This window comes from Zonotrichia albicollis, chromosome 1 (genome assembly GCF_047830755.1).
Source record: "Zonotrichia albicollis isolate bZonAlb1 chromosome 1, bZonAlb1.hap1, whole genome shotgun sequence".
Taxonomy (NCBI): Eukaryota; Metazoa; Chordata; class Aves; order Passeriformes; family Passerellidae; genus Zonotrichia; species Zonotrichia albicollis.
Genome location: NC_133819.1, coordinates 140,141,622 through 140,158,652, shown reverse-complemented (window position 1 = coordinate 140,158,652; position 17,031 = coordinate 140,141,622). Strand labels below are relative to the sequence as shown.

The following is a 17,031-nucleotide window of genomic DNA, read 5'->3' as shown; positions in this document are numbered from 1 at the left end:
ACCTCATGAAACTCAACAAGTAGAGGTGCAATATTTTGCACTATTGAACATGTTCTCATCCTGAATAAGACAAACTATATACCTATCAATGCTAGAAGTGGTGGCAGCAGATCAAGTGAAATAATTTCTCAGTTGGTGAAGCTGTATCTGAAATATTAAGCCCAATGTTTTGTCTCCCACATCAAGAGAGATATTGATAAAAACTCAAGAATTTGGAGATTAATCAGAGGCTTAAAGCATATGACCTACAATAAAAAGTTAACGCAGCTAGGTTTAATTAGTCTGACAAAGGAAAAGCTAAGGCACTATCTAGTAGCAGACCATAACAATTTCAGGATCCATTACAAAGATAATGAAGCCAAACTTTTCTAAATGGGCCAGATATACAAGGGACAATTTGGAAGATTCAGATTTTACTTTGCAAGAAATTTCCTTTAATAAAGGAGATCAGAGCTGGAACAGCATACACAAACTCTTGTGAAATCTTTAATCCTGAGAGTTTTCAGGATTATCTAAACAAAGCCAGAGCTGATCTGACTAGTCCTGCATTGGGCAGGAGGATAGACTGGATGCCTTCTGAAGGACCTTCCAATCAATATTTCTATGACTCACCTAAACTGCTTAATTTGTCCTGAATTAATGCAAAACTTTTGCATTATATAACATAATGTGCTGCAGCAGTTCATAACTCAAAAAATGAATGCTTGACCTGAGTGTCTCTCAGTAACTTTATCAGCAAATTCCTGCTTCTAATAAGACAAAAGATGATTGCCATTAGGTTTGCATTTTCATAAAAACCCCAAACTTTGGATATATTTTTTTATATATATTTGGATATATATAAATAAGGGAGTTAGTATACAAATCTGGACAAAATTTTAAGTTCGTATCTGTTTTTAAAATTTTCGTCATTTGCCTCAAATTTGTGATTTATCTTTAAACAGCAGAAAGTAAAAGCAGTAAGAATCCAAAATGAACTATAGGACCTCTAAAGGATGAGAAAGTTTAAAATTTTGAACTTCATGTGAAGTTTATACTAAATAGTATTATTGTAACAGTTGGCACTTCTGTGGCAAACTACCTCATTTTGGGTTCTTCTTCTCCATTATTTGATAAGTTTTTAAAATTATTATTGAAAAATAATCAATTATGCAAGGAATCAAAACCATCTTCATGATTTTATGCCTGCAACTGAACAAATTTGAGAGAGGACACTGTTTTTAGTCACAGAAGAAAATGTACAGCCAGAAATAATTAATCAGTTCTTAAAGTCCATCTCTATCAAATTTTTAATTTAGCAATAGCATGTATTTTAATCCTAGCATAAAGAAATGATCAACACATATATTTGTTCTACTGTCTGCAGCAAAAGAAAGTAAAGACATGTAAGTTTTCAAGATTATGAACAGTGATTTTTTTTTTTAACCTGGCAACTTTCTACACACTGCTGATCCATATTTTTTTTTTTTATGTGCAAGCTAGAGATAGGTCCTACTGTTGTCTCTGAGTCACAGTATGAGACCTAAGCTGTCACAGCATCTCTCTCAAGAACATCCATAGGAACATTTTCACAGATAAGTTTGTACATGGAAATATTACTGCAAAATGCTAGGATTCCATGATATAATGTTAGAATATCTAAATCTTCCAAATTTCTGACCAAGAAAAATCCTTACTGTGTGGTGAAGAAAACTAAACTGATGACTAAATTTCAGTTCCAGAGGATTTCCTGACACTATGGAAGTCATTAGTAAGTCATCTTTAAAAAAAAGTGTAATCTTTTTTTGCAAAGCTTCTACTGTCAGACACTTGTTCTTGACAAAGGATCCACTTTACAGTTAAAAAGTGATAGGTGTACAGATCCCCCATAAACTAGCCTCATATCTCAAGCTGCAAACCAAGTTTGGTTCATTTTTAGGATGTTTGGCTTCAAGTTTCCAAGTCTAGAAGCTCACCTTGCATATCTGCAGTGAAGGATAGGTGATTCAGAGAAGATTAAAGGAAAAACAAATGTGAAACTTCTAGTCAATCTAGTCAATTAATGCTGAATTTCATTCTTCCAAAGAAAAGAACTACAAATCAATTTATTATATAAAATGAAAGATGATATAATCATTAACTATATTGTAATTCAACCTTTTGGTGACTTACATGGACTTGTTATGTCCTTATCAAAAACTTCATATTCTTCCTTCTGTCAGTAGAATGTATATTTTTTAAGACTATACTAGCATTTTTGTCCAACAGTATTTACTGCTTTGTTGTGATACAGGCTAGATCAGAATTCTTTAAATCTTTAAATCCTAGTGGGACCACACTACAGAGGTGGAGGGATAGAGATGGGCTCGTTAATTCATGCCATGAAGATAGAACTTTGAGATGGTGTGAAGGAACATGTATGCCTCATAAAAAAACTCCTGTTAAAGGATAATTCAGGATATGAATATGTTTATTCCACTAGAAATAATGAAAAATAGAAACAAAACCATGTGAAAACTTTTATCTATTTGATCGATTACATCTTATATTTTTACATAATGGCATTCATTCTAAAACTGGACATGTGAGAAAGATTTATTATTAGATTTAAAAAGATTTATTTCAGTGGTTGACAAGTAAAGTAAAATTGTAAATTCAAGCTGAATAATCACTATTGTGTCTGAAATTTTAAGAAACTCCTACGGATGGATGGGAAGTTTTCTTTCTGAAGTAGAATGGTTTTTTTCAATACAGGAAAAACTGGCAGCTATAAGTAAGTCTTCTTGACTTTATTTCAACATGCAAAACCTTGTATGCTCAAATATGCATCTAGCACCAGAAACAATGCCTTTAATACCCCAAAATACAGCTATGGGGAATTTTAATGTTAGAAAAAATATCCAGAAGGCTAAACACAGAATTACAGGCCACAAATAATGTCATGGAATGCTCCAGTTTGTCTAAGAGCTTGCATTAGAGATTTTGTAAATCTGTGTAAGAACCATATAAGAGGAAATTAATGTGCTGAGAGCAGGTAGTGTTTATAATCAGAATAGAAGTAAAACTGAAATACAATGCTTCCAAGCCTACACCGTCACATTTAAAGAAAACTAAGGAGATGTGACAAGAGCATGCTCTTCTCTAAAATATATTTAATTTTACAGAAATCAAATTTTGATTGATCTTAGTAGAGATAGATCTAAACTCTTCTTCAAAATACTGTGTTTTCAAATGAAGGCATTGTAATTGGAATTGTACTTTCTTTTCAGAAAGGAAAAAAGAGTCATGCTTAAATTAAAGCTATTTCCTTCATTACAGAGACAGTGACTTCATGAAGGAAAAGGTGAAAGTGTGTTATTTATCTATTAGCCAGGTATAGGCCAGAATGAAAACTATTCTCCGTGGTACTAGATGCTTTTAAGTAAATGTAACACAACAATAATTTGTAACATTCTTACTTTGGATGCCTATGAAGCAATTGAACGACAATTATCATAATGTCAGGAATTGAGACCAGGTTAATTTTAACAGGCATTTTATTAAATCTGCTGAAAATTTTTAGTCTGATTTTGTGTCCTGTAATACCTTTATCAATGTATGAAGTTTTCAATCCAAGTTAAATGCACATGTTTTACTAATATGCACCAGTGCTGTTTTTTACAAGTATAAATTAAGAAAGATTATTGGGGGACTTCTAAGATAATTACCAAGTCACCAAGATTAATGAGAAATTAGGGAAAAGAAACACTGGAAAAGACATTGATGCTGGTACTTTAGATCTTTTATACTATTGTTCAGTAATTTGAATGCCTTTTCCTTTCATTTTCTCATCAATGCATTTGAAATAGGAAAGCCTGATACATCATCCCAGTATGCAGTTAAAAATAATGCTAACTGAAATCCTAACATTTTGCTCTAAAAAGAAAGATGAGGACATGATCATCATCATATCTTTTTCGAGGTACTGCCCTCACATAAGTTTAACTAGAATAATTTCTGTAAGTAGGTCTTTTCATGATCACTTGCAGAGCTAACACTAGAAAAGAACTGGCAGGTTGTCTGTCAAATGCTGCTGCTCTCAAGCCATGTTTTTGAGGTTAAAACACAAAATATCATCCAAAGTAATGATTCTAGAAAGTGTTATAGTTAAATACTTTTTTTTTTATTTCTCTGAAAATATATGCTTTTTTATTTTGAAAACCAACACAAGAAATTGCATTTTTATAAAATTAGTTATAAAGCTTTCTCAGATGCACATTGAGCTTTTGCTTTTCTCAAAACTATAGAAATAGGGAGACATGAAAAATTAAGAAATTTTAATAACTGTTTGCTAGCTAGCATATTTACTTAGGATGCAGTTTTCAGTCCTGTGTTCTGCTTGATTACAAGGAGAAAAGACAAAACACACACACAAAAAGGAACAAGAAGTTATGTAAGAGAATGAAAAATCATATTTTTGTAAAATCTTTGTATATCCAGATTACTCTGAGTTTCCTTCAAATGCTTAGAAGTGTGCTATGTGATATGCACAATACAAAATATATAGAAATCAAACTTGAATGTATTAAAACCAATTAATTTTAAAATTATCAGCCTTCTACTTCTTTCTTTTTTTCTTTCATCATTAAGGTGTTTCATGTTTTGTAAACATAATGTGAAATTAGCATATGCTGTGAAACAAGAACATAGGGTTTTTTTATACCGTCTGAAGTGTCTTTGTATGTCAAATGTAAAATAGTATGCATGTTAACCCTTTTAAATAAATGTTCAACAATTGAAAAGGAAAAAATCAGAAATTCAGAAAAGAAATTAAAATTAATCCAAAACATTCTTAAAAATTCATTATGTGTGTCTCTACTCATCAACCACTGGTGATACTGGAGTCAAGTTAACTGATAAAACAACAGAATATTTTGAAAGAATACTGAAGGCCTTTTTTATCTTACAAGATAAGGAATTTCAAAGATAGCTGTGAATTGAAGAAAAAATAATTTAAAAATGGTCTGTATTAAGAGTTCTAGGTCAATGTGAGGACTACTAAGGAAATACATCTGCATATTTAGAATTTCTGGGTTCCTGAAAACACACTGTAGGGACTGTAATTTCTCTATTAGACTGAATGAATATTTCTGTAAGATCTGAAATTTCTCTCTGAGATTTTATTGTTTTTCTTGTGTTGTATTCAGTTTTACTTTGTCCTTTGCAAAACCCTCTAGTAAAACATGTATGCTCAATATTTATAAATCTTACACAGTATTTACATAAGAAAATAACTTAAACTTACCTTCAATCCTATTTTTTTCAGATTTTCAGAGATATATGATCTCTCCTAGGCAGGTATTTTATCTATTTGCACACTAGGTATATGCTATATTGCATTACATAATTTTATACAGAATTATAGTGCACTTTTTACTAAGAAGGTCAGTTTTGAAAAAGTAATCAGCAACACAAATACATTTTCAACATATTCATTTTCCAAGTTCAGTGTTATAGAAATTATACAATAGAACTTATATTTTACCTAAAATCTGAGCCTATCCGCTTTCCATTTTCTGGTTCTCCAGGATCTGGACACAAATTGGACGCCTGTTTAATACCTCCCTCATTTACTGGAAAAAAAGAAACAAAAACAAACAACAACAAAATAAAATAAACAAAAAATAGATAAAGAAACAAAGTTTTTAGAAAATACAGAGGCAAGCAATTAACAAATATGAAAGTATATCCTTTTCCTTTTAAGTCTTTTAAAACAGATTATCTACAGAATATGATCACCCATATCAACTCTATACATAAGTTTGTTCTCCCTATAATTAACAAAGTATGTATTTTCTGGGTTATTTTCCAAAGAAAAATCCACAAGTTTTTTTTTATCAGATGTATTAATCAGCTATTTTTTGTTTGCAATATTATTGAATCCATATGGAAATGTATTTATTATTTTTTTAGAAACATTAACATTAAAGGAATGTTCATCAGGTTTAGGGCTGTAAGATTTTATTCTGAACATAAGCTAATAAATGTCATCTCCACTAAGAGCTGACCTTTTCTCCTTGAATTGTAATAAAACTTGAATGCGTAAACTCCTGCTGAGAGAATTGTCCTTAATCAGTATTGAAAATGGATATATACCCAAAATATGGTGATCTGAAGGTAAACTCAAAGTGCCAGTTTGATTTGCATACATTTATCTTACTATAAACTAAAATGGATCTCCAGACAGAAACTTCCTGTGAACCATTCTCTGTATTTTTCCAGAAATTTGTATATAACAATCCAATCATATCTCAGCATATTCAACCACCTGTTCACAAAAGCGGAAAATTAGCAAAGAATGCTAGTCTGATATTATTTGATAAATTCATGGCTTGACAGAAAAATATTAAAAAAAAAAAGTTGACATGAGGCCAAGTAATTTGTATTAAGCAGGGAAATATTTTAACCTGTATTAATCTTTATTACTGGTGAACCAGCCCAATGGATTTGCACTATCAGAATTTTACTTCCCTTTAAATAAAAGGTTTGCATATAATTAGGGTAACCACACTGTTGGATTTAAAAAAAAAAAAAAAGAAAAGTAGATTGTAACTATACTTTTAAAGGCTGTTCATTAACTTTCAGCTTTTAATTAAGAGAAATATAATTCAGAATCCTTGGGTGTTTCTCTTCCTTGAAATTTGTCTTCTTACACACACAGAAAGGGAAGAATTGGTTTGGTACCCCTGAGGAAGACAAAGGCCAAAGGCAAATGTTGCACAGGCTCAAGCAGAGAACATCTCAACACAGCACTCTGCTCAAAAAGCCTGTCAAGCTCAGGGCTCGTCAGCTGGAACCACAGAATTTCCTCTCCTCTGTCCCAAGACACCTGTAACATGTCAAAGGTTGCTTTAAAAACACTGCAAGGCAATCTCTGCATTTCTGTGTTCAGGGGACTTTTGGGGCAGGAGGAGTCTTCCATCCTGGTTTCAGATTTCAGTCTTTTCCTCCCCCAATAGATGTACATGTGATGAAAGCATATTAGATAGAGAAACCCAAATTCATGCTAGTGTTGAAATATATCTATATATATATCTGACAGCTACCACTCCATGGACTGCATGGAAAGCAGTCAAGGCCATCTTGTTGCATAAGCATTTAGAATTTAACACTCTCTTTGAACTATTGGAGGCTTCATTATGGGATGTGAGAAACTCAGAATCATCAAAAGTAGCCTGCATATAAATAGAACATATTCAAACTTTTCTGACATTAAATATATATTCAAACTATAATTTAAAAATTATTCTTGATGTCTGATAATATTCTAGAAATTATAACAGTGCCATTTGGCCATGCATTGTAAATCAATGCATACAGAAGAAATTTTTACCGTAAAAAATAGTGTTTGAACAATATTATCTCTATTTATTATAGTTCATGTTTTAATATTTCAAATAATTCTTTTATTTTTGTACATAATTTTTCCCCATACACAGAGCAAATATTCATATAAAAAGAATATTCTGCTGGATTGCAAGACACAAGAACTATTATACACTTTGATTTCTACCAGAAATGGAAGCTTGAAAATCCTATTGGTTTTCAACAATTTCTGGATAAAGTTTTATTCCTAGAAACATTCTACAGGATATAATTTGAAATGATAATATATGGAATTATCAGTACTCATAAACAAAAATATAAAGGATTATGTTAAAGAAAATCTATGAAATAATTAAATTAAAAAAATAAAGACATATAATCCACTTATAATACAGAGAAATATTTTATAGGTAGATATTAATTTCTAATTTGATCCCAATTCCAAAATACATTTACACAATCTTGAAGCCATTCTGGTTTCTGTAAAGTGCCTAATGAAAAGTAATTTCACAGTTTAGGATTTTTGTATTGATAGACACAATGCCTGGCTTTTCAGTCTACAGCCCTATGTAATTCCACAGATGTCTGTCTATATACTTTTGTTTTACACCCCAGATGCTTGTGCACAATAAGCAATTAAAGGGTTTCCTGTAGTAAATTAAATGCATCTAGGAAAAGTATTAATTCATGATCTGGTCATGAAACTGGTATCAAGAAATCCACAGTTCAAATCCAGATTGAATTAGATCCACCACTTAATTCATTTGTCAGTGTCAACACTTCTAAACTGAAGCTGATGCCTACTTGTTTCAAAGTGCATCACTATATCAAATATCTTCTGGCTTTACTCTGTGAAAATCACCTGTGCATTACAATTGAATGTTATACGATTGATACATTAAATAAAACCCAAAAAATGTGTAAAATGATGAAAGGACATACAGATGACAATGCTAGACAAAAAAATTTCTAAAGACATTACTAATAAGAGATATAATGTAAAATAGATATTCACTTATCCTTATTTTCACTAACAGTTAAATGTTGGTTATTGTTTTTCTCAAAGGACCCTATCTGTCATTGTACTACAATCACACTAGACCCAGATGAGGGCACACTGAGAAAATTATCTTGTCAACAGCCAAATACATAAACTTCTTACAAAGTACTATTTCTTCAATATTCTAAGCTACCAAAGTGACTAGAGAATCATTGCTAAACTATAATATAAAACATTAGTTATCTATTTATGACAAGATTATGGTCACTAATGGTACAAATCACCCAGGTTTTCACCTTCACTTATTATTGACTCATATATGTAATCTATTCTGCATAATCAATAGCAAAAAATATAAAGAAGTTCCAGCTTCATATAGAATATGAAAACAAAATATCTAAAGACCTTCAAAAATATGTTGATAAATTTCATCACTAATTTCATAGCAATCAACTTTGGATATCATGAGTATCTGGTATTTCACTATAAATATGGAATTCCTAATAAAGTTTATATAGTAGAAAATGTAATGATTAGTGCAAAATAATATATTTTATCATCCATTGTATTATTATTGTAATATTATTTATAACTACAGAATCACAGATGGGCCATTAGGCAGAGACCTCAGTGATGTACTTTATAAACACTACTGTAATTATCTTACTGTTACTTCTTCTGCATAATCAGTTTGTTTTCCACTCATCCAAAAGGTATAAAAAGAATATTTGTTTTTAAATATCTTGATACAAAGTTTTCAAATAAACCAGAAATGTCTGACAGAACTATTTAGGTGATGCAGTTTACAGAGAAGTTGAATAAGGCAATGCATGACATTACAAATATTTAACAGAAGTGTGTTTTTCTTTATTTTTCTGACTTGGTGAATGCTAAAGGGTCATGGTACTTGGAGAAATCTTTGTCTAAAAAAATAATACCTTGGCAGTTTAAAATCTAGCACTGAAAATAAAAACATATGCTAACACTGCTAAGTTCTATAAACTGAATTCATCACAGATACTTAAACAAATAATTAATTCAATCATGTCCAACCTAGAGAGCTTCAAAAGCAAATCCTTTCAGTCCTGTGAAGAGTAATGAAATGTAGTATAATCCAACATATGCTAAACATTTAGTCCTTTTTATTTGCTTTTAAATATATAAAATGTGGTTCTATTCCAAAAAGGCCTCTATAAAAATGGCATATTCTTTTTCAAAAGCATCCTTTCAATACATTTAGAGACACACATGTTTAATTTGTGCTAGAAAGTTGCCTGACTCCTTGTGATTTAATCAGGACTTGGTCCACTGAGATGTCAAGCACTTTGAGTTTCTAATTTCTGTAACTAAAATTGAAGGCACCAAGCACCTCCAGAATTTTTAAAGCTACACCTAGTTAATCAGTTAAAATGTCAAACTTAATGACCTTATATGTGCAAACTTAGTGACCTTATATGTGGTTGTGCACTTGTAAATGAGGATATGCTATAGTTTGCACAGCATTTGATGCTACTTCTAATGTTCAATTTAAAAAAACGGATCTCTTACTCAGAGTTAAATTTAGAGCTGACACTTAGAAGGCTGAATATTTGTTTCCTTTCAAATACTGTAAATTTACTGCAAAATTATTGACAAGATAACATGTCTTTATACAATGCCAGATTTATAGAAAGGCTGTATTTGGTGTAGAACCAAACTTAAAAATCCACCATGCAGACTGGAGAAACCAGTTCTATTATCAGAATACATAAATAACTACACACAAACAGCACACCACAAACTTCACTCTTGCACTAGAAAAAAGTAACAAAAAGGAGTACACTCACAGATAGAAAACTTGTTGCTGTTGTCTTTCCCTGGAAACAATTTAAATCCTCTAGATTTAAAATCTATGGCCTTTTTCACTAGTTAAAAACAAAAACAAAAACAAAAACATGTATCAGGCAATACAATCTAAAATATTTCATTTGACAAATTTCATCATGGAAGTATATACAAATTTGAGTACTGGCTACCTCACTAGTTCAGATTTTGCACCTTTGGTGTGAAACAATTTACCAAAAAAAAAAAAATTGAGACCAGTTTGTATACCTGACAAAGAAATGGTACTTGCAACATATTTTTTCTCCTGCATAAATAATAAAAAAAAAAAAATAAATGGCTAGAAGTGCTTATTATGCACCACATCATTGCGTAAAACATTGTCACACATTTATGGAACTTGGAAAATTAAAAGAATTAAAATTATGTTTGCTCCAAAAATAGCTTTTTCTTCTGTGGTGAGAAAAGAAAAAGACAAAGGAAGAAAAAAGGTATTTGAATGTGGAAAATAAAATACAATATAGTATTCTGCCGTTGGTTCTGCAGCTGGTCTTCCTTCTAGCTTGAAAATTGTTTTTTGCAAAATGTGATATGGTAGATAGCTGTCTCCCACCTGTCCATTAAGCCCAGAGCTCATTTGTTTTTGTCAAAGTCCTTCTTGTGGGCTGGCTTTATGGTATAAACAATTAATCCAGGCAAACCTTGTGGCCTCAACATATCTTTGAAAGAAAACAACTAATAAAAAGAGAATAACCCCAAAACTTAACTTATACAAAAATATTAAGCAAGAATAAGCAAATACTCTACAAGAAACTTTCCTTTTCAGTCATTAAACTAAGTGCCTCATCTCTAATAGTCTTGGCTGTAAGCAGTGACTTATAAATTAAAATGGACCTGCTTAAAAATTTTAAATTCTAAGTTTACTTTATGTACAATATAATTAAGTGGCTTTATAGCCACTATATATTTTTTAAAACTATATAGAAGTTGTTTTGTCTTGTCTACAAGCAATTTCTGCTGATGAAGACAGCAGAAATTAAAGGAGCTGCATCTAGGAGAACTTAGCCTAAGTAGATACACTGTACTTCATCAAATAATTTTTTATACCCATTACTTCTTAGAGAAAATCAATGGATAGTCAAAGAACATTTACATTAGGTATAAATACCACAGTAGCAAAATATTATTGATATCTTTTTATGAATAAAAGTATCATTACTAAGCACAGAAGAACAGGATTCAGAGGAAAGAGCATTCTACTAGGAAAGACAATTTATAGGATAGGTAGAGGATGCGTTAATAAATATTTTAACATCTTTGATTGAAGAGATCAAATTTTCTTATAAATACAGAAACAATAATATCTCAAAAGGCAAAATGCAAAATTACTTGTGTGTTATAATGTCATATATAAACATTGATAATGGCTCTGGGAAGTACAGTACTTCAGAAGAAAAACATATATATTAACACAAAGTACTCGATTTTGGAATTTTTTACTCTTAATAGGAGAAGACCCTCCTGCTCTCCAAATTACTTGAAGTCCATAAGCAATTCTATCCTGAGGGGAAATCATAGACTGAAGAACTCTACTTTCATACTACAGAGAAATACTGGAATAACAGCAACGTTCTCTCATCATGGTCTGAGCTTTCTAAAATGTTATTTCATCATGGTCTGAGCTTTCTAAAATGTTATTTCTATGTAAATAGGAATGTTGGACCATAGCTCCAACTCTCTTTTGGCTTTCTGCAAGGATCAGTTTAAAATAACTCCTCATAAATCAGAAGACAGGCTTAGTTATTCTTCCAGCACCTAAGCAAGACGGGAGTGGTCTTGAATATATGATCTCAGATGCTGGAATGAGTTTAAATGTTCTCATTAGAGATATGTTTCTCCTTTATTTTCAGAAGTCATCAAAACAACACACTAACAATGGAAGACTGTCCTGCATTTCTTTTTTTCAGTTTTTTCTAATCATTCTGAAGCATGTAGATGGCATATCCCTAGTCTATGCACACAAAAGAGTTCATAAGATCTAAGGTGGAACTGCAAATAGTTAAGAGCGTCTTGGTGACCGCGGTGAAATGAATCAAAGATTTTTTGATTGATTCAAAAAATCATTTTGCCAAGACTATTAAATACCACTAGGACAGCAAGAAATTCCAGTTCTTTAAAGCATGTTTACAAGGGAAGAATTTTACTCTGAATTGGGGTTTGTATGTTGATTTATTGAACAGTAGTGTCTGAATACATTGTGAAGGAGTAGGTATAGAAATTTATATGGCAAACATGCTGATTCTAAACTATGTGTTGGCTGCAAATGCATGAACATACATAAAAATAACCCCATCATTAAAAAAAAAATCTCCTACCCAATAAATAGATTATTTTATACTTGGCAAAATAAGGATTCTTTTGCATGTCAAACACATGACAGTAAGTATTGAAAGTGGATTTCACTTTTCAAAATTCTCAGAGGATGGATTAATAACTACAAACTGTGCAGTTGTACACATCTAAGCCCATCCACAAAGAAAAACAGACACTTTAAGAGATCAGTTAATCTGGTCTTTAAATACCTACTTTTGCATAAAATGAGTTTATATGCCCATTTATCTCAAGAAAAAGTTTTCAGAAGTAACAACAGTAAAAATATTTAAATACAGTCAGATTAGTATGTTCTCATATATTTGCACAGCCAAGAGCCAAGAAAATAAATTACACCAACGAAGTAGAATACTCCTGTGGAGACATGCAAATATAATAGGCAGGTAGTGATAAGACAAAAGTATATTCTAAAAATAATCTAAATTTATAAAAACCTATATAACATACCATCTTTCCAGTGTTATAATACAAGGAGAGGCTTAATATTTTTTTAATGATACTTTAAATACATATGGCTTCTAGGCTGGTTGGTTGGTTTTAAATTTATAAAGACAGCAGGTTTGTTTATTAATATTGCTTATTTTTGATGAAGAAGGAACACTGGTGCACATCTCCTATGTGAATAAATCTCTCACAATCCTAAATCTATTTTTGATCACATGACTGGATGAAGCATAAAGAGTAGCATCAGAACTCTGTGAAATCAAATCAGAGATTATGTCAAAACCCTGAAAATAAATTAGGCATCCACCTTGGGATTTCTGCTCAAGCTCATACTTTTTTCCTAGTTCAAGTCACTTTAATACAAATACATAATTATTATTATAGCATTACAGAATGGTTTGGATTGGAAGGGATCTAAGGATCATCTAGTACCAAGTACCTGTTCTAGTACCTCACCACCCTCAAGGTAAAGAACTTAATATCTAATCTAAACCTACCCTCCTTGACCTTAAAGCCAACCCCCCTTGTCCTATCACTACCTGCCTATGTAAAAACTCCCTCTAGAGCTCTCTTTTAGGTCCTCTTTATGAAAATTGAAGGTGCTCCTAAGTCTCCACAAAGCCCTTACTTCTTCAGACTGAACAGCTCCACCTTTCTCTCCTTCTCACTCTTTCTCTGTAACTTTTTCTAAAGTTAGAAGGTGCAATATTTTCTGTAAAGGAAGATGGATCTGAATGCTTTAAGGAGAGAAGTTCCAGTAATAAAAGTAAGAATTTTTTTCATTACAGATGTGTAAGCTAATATTCAGTCAATAGACACACCAGAGACATTCACACTTTTCAAGCAGCCAATATAAAGTGAAACATGTTCAGAAATATTTTCTCGAAGCTTTTGACCAAAATGGTCTCTCTTGTAAGATAATGAAGATTCTAATATTTACAGGCAAAATTTTAGGCACACATAAAGACTAAAATATTGTCTTTTTTTCTTTTCTTTAATAAAAAGGCTGTGTAATTATGTATATTTTTCCAAAGTCTTATGTGCATGTATGCAATATAAGCAGGCATGCTTCATGCAAACGCTTGTAAGAAAGGACTGAGTGACAATTCCAGCATTTAATACTTCAGGATAGGCACTACATTAAAAAAAGGCCTCAAGTAAAGAAGTTTTAAGCACATATATCATAAAAAATCCCCACTTAGAAGTAAAATTTTAATAACAACCTAAAGTACAGCAAGCTCTCAAACACTAGAAAGAAAATTCATTTTGAATGAAAATTGTTCAGTTGACACAGTTCTAGCTTCATTGAAAAAGTGCGTCTTGAGGGCCAAATGAGAAAAAATTTCAAGAAGGAAACTTTGCTTGTACAATATGGAAGCATCAGGGTAATATAGCCATGTGAAGGACATTTGTTTAAAACACCGTCAACTGACAAATTCACTTTTTTTTTGGTTGTGCAATAGCATTTATGTAACAGAAGTATCCAGCTTGTCCTTTCTATATTTTGTAAATTTTCAAATCAAATATAAACAATATTTCAAACGCTGAGTACTAAAACAACACTGTTCTATGCAAAGCAGGCACTCATGTTGCATTATTTCAAGTATACAGAGCAATGGAAACAGACCTTCCCCTCTCCAGAACTACTCTTATCTTATATTCACTATCATTCAGCTAACAGACATGGAGAACAATATGATAACATCAAAGCCATTATTGCAAGATTATATATCCTGCCCTACTTAAATATGCATATGCAAAAGCATAATACTACAGGAAAACCTGAGGTTAGGTTATCTGAGAAATGAATAGGAATTAAATTTTCAACTTCTTTCTGAAGAAGCAGAAAAAAAATTGTTTGGAATAAAGTGTAGAAGTGATTTTGACTTGTGCAGAACCAGTAATTCATTAATTATTCAAAACCTTCAATATATGGTGATGGCAGATGTTACTCACAACCGCAATTTCTAGCGACAGAAACGAGTATTGTATACTTTGGACTTCCAGCATTGGCTGTGCATATGCAGATATACCAAATACATCATGCATGATACTTCCAGTTCACCTTTGGCACATGTCTAATTCATTGCATTTCCTCTAGAAGTACATCTGCTGCCTAAATGCATTGAACTTACAACTCACTACTCATAAAAAGGTCAGTTACCTTTTTTTTTTGCATTTGCATCATATTCTCTACTCATACTACTCATAACTAGCCATAATTTCCAAATTCTAACAATCCAAGAGTTAAATATTCAGGTATCTTAGAGATCACCACTAAAAAAATCTCTAAACCTATTGATTACCCAAATAAATGTCACTGTAACCCAACACACCAACTAATGCAGCACTATCTTCTAGAACCTTTCTGCACCTTGAAAGTCAGCATGAGAGAACATGAATTTTCAATCAGTTTTTGTAGTACAGCATGAACTGCATAGGCTAAAAATTTCTTAATTTGAAGAGCCATACAGAAGTTGAAAAGAAAATCAAGTGGTGAAACACCCACTTTTCATACTAATAAATTTTTGATATTTTACATGTGCTGATCTTCGTTTTTTATTTACTACCCACCGCGTCCACCCATTTTCCCACATCCCTCTCCCCTTTAAACTCTAAAGTAACCTGGTAAAATCAAAGTGTGTAGAAGATTTATATTTCAAATTACTGCAACTCTTGCATTATTACACTGAATTATTGCACTGTATTACTAATTTTAAATGATCAAAATTGCAGTTTTTCTACTGTATTCTATAAGTATATAAAATTTTTCTAATTTGAAAAAAATATTAAAAGGAAGGAAATATATTTAATATGTGGTTTTTAATATTAAATTCTAATTTCACTACTTTTTTTAAAATATTCTAACTAAAATAAGTCTGATTTATACCAGCAGTTTGTGGTCAAAAGAAGAAAACATGAAATACCAAGGGAAAGTAATGACACAACACATCAGACAAAAATCAATTATAGAAGCAAACGTTGATAGTGTAATGAGAAAACAATTAAGAACTGCAGGATGCGCAAAAAACATGAATAGGTAAAATTAGATCTGAGAAGAAAACTGATAAGAAGTATAAAAGAAAAGAATTCAATTAAAACATTACCACAGCTCATTTATTAAAATCTGTATGGCTGACTCTTTTTTTCCCTTTCTTCCTTCTAAGCACTCCAGACCTGACTGTTGGATGAAGAAAATGATCTCCTTTCCTCTTTCCAAGTGGGAGCATATCAAGAAGTTTAGGGTATTATCACTTTTTGTCTAATAAAAACCTTGACCTTAACAAATCATCCATTATAGAGCTCATCCACGAAACAGAACTTATATGTGGATTTGTTGTACATATCAAATAGGTATTTCCAAAAGAATAATGAAATATTAAACAAGTGTAATTCACTGATTAAATGTTTGAGTGCTAGATTACATATGTGTTATGCTCATTTCTTGAAACTTTTAAAATATTCTAAGAAGAAAACTTCTTATACACAAATCATTTTATATACAAATAATCTTAGAAATCTGACTGCCAAATACATTTACTTTCTTCAGACTCCAATCTTTGTAGTTCTGGGTTTCACTAACAAAAACAAAGAAACCAAAAATCCCTGAGGACATTTGCAGATCGATTATCTGCTAGTTTTAAAAATATTAATGAACTCTTCAAAAAAACCTCTCCATCTTTACTCCTTCTTTCTTCTTCCTGCTTTTAAGTAGACCTCAAAAAAAAACAAACTAGGATATATGAATACATATTTTCTAACAAATCCTTAGAAGTTTTATATTGAATAATCCCAAAGTAATGATCTATCATACACTTTTATCAGAATTAAAAAAAAAAAAAGATAATTCTCTCATAACATCCTTTTTTTTTTTTTTCAGAAGTTTCATTGGCATATGATTTAATTTTCTGTAACAAATTTTAAAGTCTTCCTGCCTTCTACCATCATAAATTCTCCTGTAAGGCAGGAGGAAAAAGAAATGCTGGTTTAATAGAGAACACCCAGCAGCAAGATTTTTTCTCCCTGATTCA

The 17,031-nt window shown here is 31.5% G+C and overlaps 1 protein-coding gene across 7 annotated transcripts in view; it reads right to left on the bottom strand.

Annotated features, from left to right (window-relative positions):
* Nucleotides 1-17,031, bottom strand: part of CSMD3 (CUB and Sushi multiple domains 3) — a 580,686-nt gene that overhangs the window by 324,067 nt on the left and 239,588 nt on the right. For 4 of the 7 annotated variants that reach the window (XM_074556146.1, XM_014263981.3, XM_074556162.1 and 1 more), the window contains 2 exons: nt 10,171-10,248; nt 5,504-5,591 (listed from right to left, as the gene is read on the bottom strand). In XM_074556146.1, the coding sequence (XP_074412247.1) occupies nt 5,504-5,591; nt 10,171-10,248 (166 nt within the window). The remainder of the gene's footprint in view (nt 1-5,503; nt 5,592-10,170; nt 10,249-17,031) is intronic. The other 3 variants (XM_074556154.1, XM_074556182.1, XM_014263993.3) reach the window with 1 other exon arrangement.